At 36.8% G+C, this 9,011-nt stretch overlaps 1 protein-coding gene across 3 annotated transcripts in view; it reads right to left on the bottom strand.

The window, feature by feature from the left end:
- Positions 1 to 1,513: 1,513 nt before the first annotated feature.
- USP33 (ubiquitin specific peptidase 33) overlaps positions 1,514 to 9,011 on the bottom strand; it is a 35,811-nt gene continuing 28,313 nt past the window's right edge. For all 3 annotated transcript variants that reach the window (XM_088526074.1, XM_088526076.1, XM_088526075.1), the window contains exons 20-25: positions 8,707 to 8,876; positions 8,227 to 8,308; positions 6,222 to 6,330; positions 4,860 to 4,962; positions 3,878 to 3,946; positions 1,514 to 2,116 (exon numbers count right to left, since the gene is read on the bottom strand). In XM_088526074.1, the coding sequence (XP_088382200.1) occupies positions 1,959 to 2,116; positions 3,878 to 3,946; positions 4,860 to 4,962; positions 6,222 to 6,330; positions 8,227 to 8,308; positions 8,707 to 8,876 (691 nt within the window). In that variant the 3' untranslated portion in view covers positions 1,514 to 1,958. The remainder of the gene's footprint in view (positions 2,117 to 3,877; positions 3,947 to 4,859; positions 4,963 to 6,221; positions 6,331 to 8,226; positions 8,309 to 8,706; positions 8,877 to 9,011) is intronic.

Raw genomic sequence — 9,011 nt, 5'->3', positions numbered from 1 at the left:
TCCTTACATGGAGATGGAATTTCCTGTGTTTCAATTTGCACCCATTACCCCTTGCCCTGTCACTGGCCAGCACGGAGAAGAGTTTGGCCCCATCCTCCCTACATTCACCCCTCAGGTACTTATACATAATGATCTGATCTCCTCTCAACCTTCTCTAGGCTAAACAGGCCTTGCTCCCTTTGTCTTTCCTCACAGGCTCCAGTCCCTTAACCATCTTTGTTGCTTTCTGCTGGACACTCTCTAGAAGCTCCACGTCCCCCTTGCCCTGAGGAGCCCAGACCTGTACCCAGTACTCCAGGTGTGACCTCACCAGAACTGAGGAGAAGGGCAGGATCCCCTCCCTTGCCCTGCTGGCAACACTCCTCCTGATGCATTCCAGGACCCCATTGGCCTTCTTGGCCACAAGGGCACACTGCTGCCTCATGGTTAACTTCTTGTCAACCAGGACTCCCAAATCCCTCTCCACAGAGCTGCTTTCCAGTAGGTCAACCCCTCAAGGTTGTCAACCAAACTTCATGAGCAGATCAACTTCTCATGTAGATGCAGTAAAATTCTGGGCTTTTAGCTGCTCAGGCAGAACTCACTCCTGCTATGCAGCACATTAACAACAGGGTCAAGGACTTCAGATTACAGGATACAGTCTAGGACTGTCCTATGTGTTTCCAGCAAGAACAGCTTTAAGTGCTTTGCAAAGCACTTTGCAAAGACCAGTTTGTTTGATACTATACATAAAAGTTATCCAGGCAAACGTCTTAGCATTTGCTCACTGTGGAGCTAGAACTGCTAACATCAGTGCCTAAATGTAAAACCATCAAGGAATATACTTATATGGGTGAAAAAGCATTATCAAAGCGTTGCTTTGAAAGGTTTTATACTTCTAGAATAAATGAAAAACATTTAAGAAAGTTTTCTCCCTCCTTCCACAATTGAATTTTTTTTATTATTATTGATCCAGCCTTGAATAGTGTTGCTTATTTGGTAACAATATCAGGCAAAAAACAAAAGCAAATGCCATTCTGCATTCCAATATGAATCATTCGGTAAAGTTGTGCAATATATATATATTTCATCCAGTTTCTGACATCATAGGTCATCATGCCATTCAGAATTTTTAACAATACAATAAAATACTTCAAAAGGTACTTTTTTATGAATATAATTCAGGAGACCAGACAATTTAATGCCTCAAATTTATACCACTCATCCATAATCATTTTACATTTCACACTTCATGCTCTCAAATATCACTCTAGAAGACTAATAATATTTGTGACAAAAAAAATTAAAGATACTAGCCAGGTTTATACAGTTAAAGAAGCCTATAATAAGATGTACAATTTAGTAGGTAATAAATTATGACACTTGCTGACTAGAACAATATTCCATCTAGACTAATATTTGATCCACTCAAATACAAAACGTATTTGAAGGTTATATACTACTTGTTTTAAACACTTACAGTGCAAAAAAAGCAAGACTTTTTCCTGAGCATTTAGGAAGTTACCTTTTTTCCTTTTTAAATCAATTATTGTGATCCATTTAAAATACGCTCCCCTTACACCTAGGCTTGTCAAAACTTTTTAATTAAAACAGGCAGCAGTTTGTAGATATCAGAAGTCCAATCGGGAATAAAGCTATTTAATGACACCGCTAAAATTTTGCTCCAATTTTTCAAGTCTAAGGTTACTACAGGATTTTGACTTATACCAAGAAGTCCAGAAACGAGTTTTCCATTGACTAAACATTCCAAAATGTACAAAACATGCCTTCCAAAACAGAGAAACAAGTCTCTATTTGAGCAAATTATAATACATATTTTGACTTACTATTCTTTAGTTAACATAATGCCCGGTGAGCTTTGCGTCCTACAAATATCAGGAAAGAAAACTTTCAGGAATGTATAGGGGCCTTTTGTAAGGAAGGATGAATCTCTTACATGATCATCTTTATCTCAACAGCTACAGACCATGAGTTTCTAATTCAATCTTCTCCTCTGTTTGCAAGATATCAGGATCTACTGGAGGAACAGGTGGTCTTAGGATAATCTCTGGACCTCCCCCATAGATTGACTGAAGAAAATTCCATGTTTCTTCAGATATCTGTCCAGAATCTGCACCTGAAAACATTTTTAAAGTTTTAATTACTAATTATTTTTTTTTAAAGTCCATAACAGAAATAAAAAGAACAAAACACTCAGATAAATTTAATACTCTAATCTGGATTTTTTTGCTTCATTTTACACTAGCTACCAAACCTGATGACGTGTGTCCGCTTTATGCTTCTTGACTCTAGAGCTACTTGCTCTCAGAACTATACAATACTTAGCAGAGCTCAATCATAAAATGCATACGTTAAAATGTTAACTGCCCCACTAACGCTCTTCACATGAGACACTTTTAGTAACCCTTCATAGGGGCAGGGGAGCCCCAGCACATCACCATTAATTGGTTTTGACACAAGAATTCTGTCTAATAGAGTTGAATCCAGGATTTCTTAGTCTAGACATAGAGGGCAGTTTTCTGCTCTGTCTGAATAAGACTCCCATCTTAAGCAACTGATTAAAAATCAGCTCCCAAGAAGCTTCTCCCAATATCCTTTTATTAGAAATATTACTCTTAATCTGTCCCATTAAGTTTAATTACAGTATGCTCTATTTCAAAACAAAACAAAGCTAAATCAAGGGGACTCCTCCATATACACTCATAACGTTTTAGCCTTGCCACCTGTGCTACTACCCTACTTTACAAATAAAGCATTTCCAAGGAGGAAAGGTACAAAGAATTGTACATTTGATTACCCACGTTGACTCAACCAGGCAAAGCTTCATCTGGAAGCCAGGATGCACTCTACCAGAAACAAGAGCTATGCCTCAGTAAACAAATGTTTAGGTTCGGCACTGTACATAAATGCATCTGACTCCATTCCTGCAGGCAAAGGAGTAGATCTTCCTCCCCTCACACAGCTCCCAGCTCTCCTAATAGTCACATTTAGCTGAACAAGCATAGTGAACTAACACACTGGGATCAGGACCACTGGATCACAGATATGTGATACTATGCACTACTTAGTGTGCTCTAACCTCTTCACTCAGGAAGAGAGAAAATTTTCTACAACCTTTTACACTTAATTTCTACTTATGTTCTATTTGAATCAGAAAATTCAAAACCTGCCATTTTTGTTTACTGTTACTGATCATAAACTGAACGTTTCTGCTGCTATACTTTAGTCAGAGGCTTCATAGTATATTTAAAACCTATGTTACAGATCAAGAGTTTTAAATCCAGGGGCACATTGATGGGAGCAAGAATTCATTCTTTCAAACTCCCTGGTAGATCTGCTGTATGCTGAAGCATTAACTGTGCAAAAATCCTATTAACAAATAGAAATTAATCTTAACACTGCATTTTTTTCCTCGAAGTTGAGCTACAGTGAAATGTAATATCCGTATGTTTTCCCTGGAAATCTAAAGTCTTCATAGAACAAGCCATCTTAGAAAATTTATCTCTCTACAAACAAAAGTCAAATAGATATTAAGAATCTATGAAGAATAACAAATGTTTGTATGCTAGAAGAGTTTTTCTGCTGTATACAATAGTAAATAACTTGCTGAAAAATGAGCAACAGCATTTGCTCACTGTAGTTTGTTTACCTCTCAACTCAAGTTAGATTTCAGAATCAATATAATTAGATAGAGAACCAAGCCTAAATGCCAAGATTATTCTGCACTGCTTTCTACATTCTTACGTGCACTTAGTGTCTATTGTAGATTAACCTAATTCATAATTTTTATAAGCTGACCGCCCAAAAATGGGCCTTGTAACAAATACCACTTCCCTAGCTTTAGCAAATACATAATTTGGAGTCCAGAGGCACTTACCTTGCTTTAGCACAACATTTCCACCTTTTGTGACTGCAATCTTGGCATTGTCAATAGGACCAGGAGGCTCTACAGTGACAGGAAGATTGATTAAAATGAGGGAGTGAAAGCAAACAACAGTCTTCACATTTGGTTTTTCAATGAAAGGAGAAATAGCTGTTTGCTTCCTGCTTGTTCTTGCACTGCTCAGCAATATATTCCAAGTTGTTAAAAACTAATCAGAGTTTTAATTAAAAGCACTTTTTTTTTTCTCCACGCATTCATGATTACAGAAAGCCTTCAAGCAATATAAAACACAAATTAATCCTAATTCTCACCTCCAGCCACACTGTCCCAGTGCAGACTCAAATAAGATCATAGGACATTTTGTCAGTGTTTCCATTTCAAAGCTTTAGGTGCACCTAAAGGCAGCTGATAGTGACACGATTACAGTTGTCCACAAGCTTCAAATCACATCAGGGGGGTTCCCTTTCATCCAAAGGCTACAGCATTACCAGTCTGTTTGCCCTGCATAATGCACAGCACACTTCCTCATACCTGAACCCCATTCTTTTGCTGCTGCTAAAAGATCACCCTGATCTCTCCAGATGTTGGTGTTTAAGTTTACTACCATTTTGGAAGGATTCAGGACAATAAGCTCTGTATAAACTTGAAAACAGCCCTGCCCACTTAAGTAACATACTTTCACAGGCTTCTCATCATCCATTACCTTAAATTATCCAATTTTGACTATAGTTTAATTTTATTATTGAATTTCTAAGCATATTTCCTACATATAAAAACTGTCTGTGTTTTTTTTTTGTTGTTGCTGTTTGTTTGTTTTTTATTTAAGTAAACTTTCTGTTTGTTTATGAAGAGCTTTAGTTGCTTCATCTTACTATTCTTCCCGCTTCTATTTTAGCGGTAGGATGCAATTTAAACAGTACTATTTGACCACAAGAATGAAAAGGTTATGCGTATCTTGACAGGAGCCACAACTCACCACTGTCTTTGCCCTTTACAAATCCTTCCCATTCTCTGAACCATGGCAAGCTGATGCAATAAAAAGTTGATGGAGATTCTTCTTCTTGGAATGCTCTATTAAGCTGCAAGGAGGAGGAAGAAAAAAGGCAGAAAAACAGTAATTCTAAAAAAGTTGCTAAATATTTTGAACTACTCACTAAATATTAACATAACACACTGCTCCTCCCCCAAAACAAAGCAACAAAAAAAGGGAACACCAGACTCCAGACTATCAGTACTATAAACACTTGGTAAATTCCCAAAGAAAGACTTGAGGTACTAGTGGCCTTATTTTATTTTTTTTTCTTGAAAAGTTAATTTCTTTCCTCCCAGAACAGCTTGGCTTGGAACCAAAATCATCAAGTTGTTCTTTTAAACATAAGTGCTCATTCATCGCATACTACTGCATTACTGTGAATGCCCCGCTTTTCAGTGTAAACATAAAAATATTATCAATAGTAAGCTTATTTTTATGAAATTATAAAATAAATTATTAGATAAAATAAACCAGTGTTTTGAAGACTTGCTTCACTGTTAGATGGCAAGCTCTTTGTATGATGAGCTACATTATCTATGGTTTTCCTAATAATTTAGTCAGAAGCAAGTACGATTCCAACCAAGACTGATTTTATGACTTCCTTCAATTTTAAAAATGGAGTATGTTTCTATTTCTTTAATCTCTTCTTAATAGAGATTCATACCCCGTTGCTCGACTTTCTCCTGCAAGACAAGTGATTTTGCACAGATCACAAAAAGCAACTAGGTAGGGAGGTCCAGCTGTATCTAGCTAAACTTGTTTTGTTTTAACCTCCAATGATAGAAACATCCCCTTCACCTCCCCTCAAAAACACCTTATTTCTATAAATATCTTCCAGCAAGATCTTTAATTAAGATTTGGGCAATTCAACATTCTATTTTTGTTCAAAGACTGCAAGACAATGAAGTAGCACTTGCTGCACAAATACACAGTGAGCTTAATTTTATGGATCCATTACATCACTAACACACTCAATTCACACTGAACTATTCTGTTTTTTTTGTTGTTGTTGTTTTTGTTTGTTTTTTGTTTTGGTCATCAACAGGTACAAAATTAAAACTACAGCTAAAGACTATGATTAGCTCATGAGATACTCCCTTGAGTTACACTTCCCTAAGAATATTTATCTAGGATATCACAAGGACTCTGTTGATGCTAGCAGGAAAAAGGTGATTCTGGGTAGGCATAAAAATAATAAAATCTATTTGTTAAATGAATCACCTATGCATATGGTAACCCATAACCTGGGGTTACAAATATTAGATGATATCAGAAAAATGGAATGAGAATTGTTTACTTTTTTACCCGAATAAACATTTCCAATTCATTTTTCCTCCTCTTTTCAATCCTTTCAGACTCCATTTGACAAGTATGACAAACATACAGATGATTAACAGCTGGTCCCCCTCCAAACCTGCAGTAAAAGAGAAACATACCCCCCAACACATTACCCTGTGGAAAGCAACATGCAAAGAGAATCAAGCACCTGTTGGACAGAAGCAAGTGCCAGCTTCCTACAGCATGTAACTGAAGTATGATGCATTCCAGTGCTGATCACGCTGACCCAAGGAGGCCATCATTATTTCCTTAGTAATATTTTATACTTGATCCTACAACAAAATTTTCCAAGTTCTGACTGCCTAAAGCCAGTACAAACCATCTCTAAAATTCTGCTATAGTCACATGCTTCGAAAAGAGTTACTGCTGGAAAAACATGTTGGTGATTGCTCGCTCCAAACAGGCACTCATATATGCCAAGTGGGTTTTATCAAAAGCCTCTGACGAACAGCTTAGGGAATCACTTCAGCCAGTTCTCAGACTGATTTCATGAATCCATCCACCCCTCCTATACACCAATTGTACCTTTGAAGATCACATTACCATTTTAGATTACAGTGATCAGTCCATAAGTTTTTGACAGAAATATGAAATGACCTTTTAAGCAAATTTGACTCTAGAGCTATTAGAATTGAATCAAACATTTCCAGGCAAGCAGCAAAATAGTCTGAACTTGGATAGATTAGCAACCAATATATTATCCGCTTTTCCATAGTACTACCTCAGTAAAAGCCAACTTCTGCCATTGAGGCCTTGTTTCTCTCAATACTTTGCTTCGCTACCCTAAACGCTCACCCACCACAGCCATGGAATACCATGATTCCCAGCTATCAGCAAGATTAAAAGCAAGGTATGGTTGCTTCAGAGCTACTCTGTGTTGATACACACATGGCACATGTGCCAGTTAGGAGGCCACACAGAAGAGACAAGCATTTAATAATTGTATCCCTCTACCAGAGGGCTCCAAAACCGGGGGGGTTCCTACCATCTTGAGGACTTCTACTTACCAAATATGACCATAGTTTGATATCTTACTCAAAAATTTATGGAGAAAAAAGAATGAGAAGCTTAAAAACATTTTCCTTAAAATCTAACAGTGTGTGTGGTACACCCATAGGGGATAATGCAGTTCATTTAATGGATATAGATATTTATAATAATATATATTAATGTTAATATTCAATAACACTAAATATATAACATGTATTATGTATGGTATTCAAATAATTATTTGGAAGAAAAGTTCAGTATATGCAGGAATGTGGAAATAAGTAGACAATAGCACCATTTTTTTTCTTGTGGCTACTTAAGCCCGCCCCCCCCTTTTTTTTTTTTTTTTTTTTTTTTTAAAGAAAGAAAATATATATATATAGGTGCCTGGGAATTAAAGAGACAAAAGTAGTGGCTATAAGTGTAATACAGAATCCTTAAGGTCAACAGCTAGGCTCTTCTGCTGCTTTTTTGTTACTTTAAAAGATGAATTTTTATAAGAATCCCTCCCACAAAAGCAAGCACTTAAGCCTGACCCATAGGAAAGTGTGGAGTAGTTATACAGCAGCCTTATATCTAAGCTATTTTGAAGCACTACGGGCAGCTGAGGCTATGGATTCAGAGCCAACATGGAGAGAAAAAAAAAAAAAAAAAAAGCTGTCTCTAGCCAGCCAGGGAACAGGAAGCTGACACAGAGAGCTCTTTCAAACTGCCTCTTGCAAAGCGTACTTTTGCTGACCCACTTTGTGTTGTTTTGTGCAGACCCTAAACAACGTTTATTGATTTAGTTCTTGACTATCACTCCAGTAATACACTACTGTTCATGCAGGCTTTTATTCAGTGTTACTGTGCACAAGCAAATTATATAAATCTTCACTTTGAAAAATTTAAGCTCCTAATCCCACAAGTCTGAAATCACTGCTTGGCACACATCTGCTCTCAAATTCCATCATAAGACTTTTTTCAGTTACATGAAACTTACCTGCTATACAGATTATCCCATATATTTTGAGGCAGCATTACCACCAGGTCTTCTATGAAACTTGCCTTGGGGGGAGGAACACCTGCAAAAGCAGCAGCAGGAAAAAAAAAAAAAAAAAAAAAAAAACACACATGCATTTGGACTTTAAGAAATTTTGGGAGAGACTACTATGTTAGAGGTCTCTACATCATAAAACTCTGACCAGTTCAAAGTAGTCACCCAAAAAACTTTGACTGTATTATATCACCTGCATTTAAGAAATTGTTCTTTGAGTCTCTTATGATGCCAAAAAATGTAGGAGACAACTGAAGTAAGAGAAATCCGAGTATCATAGAAGCCAAAGACAGACAGCCATAACAAACAGACATAATATATTCAATTTCCGTTAATTCCTTGTACTTTCGGCACAAGTATACATCCCTGTACAGCTACAAATTGACAGATAAATTCTTAGTAAATGATACTTGGTTATATTCTTACCTCCATGCATACAGAGAAAATCATTATTTGAAATTGGTCCTGGCTCTGCAAAAGTCTTAAATTTATTTAACCACTGTCTGGAAACATAGAACTGAAGAAGACTTGGTTCCATCATATTCAGCAATCCTGATATCCTCCGTCTTTCTCTCTGTGCTTCTTCACTGCTCTTCCTATTACAGGAATATAAATTTTTAAACAAAGATATATCTTTGGGTAGAAGGCAGGTAATGAACTCGATGTAAAGCCTGCCATTTCAGTACATTACCTGGTCCACATCTATTTTCAAATTCTAATAGTAGTACAAC

The sequence above is a fragment of the Tinamus guttatus genome, unplaced genomic scaffold (assembly GCF_059628265.1).
Source record: "Tinamus guttatus ecotype Peru unplaced genomic scaffold, ASM5962826v1 Tinamus_guttatus_pri_ptg000242l, whole genome shotgun sequence".
NCBI lineage: Eukaryota > Metazoa > Chordata > Aves > Tinamiformes > Tinamidae > Tinamus > Tinamus guttatus.
The sequence above is the reverse complement of the archived record's forward strand: the minus strand, read 5'-3'. Positions and strand labels throughout refer to the sequence as shown.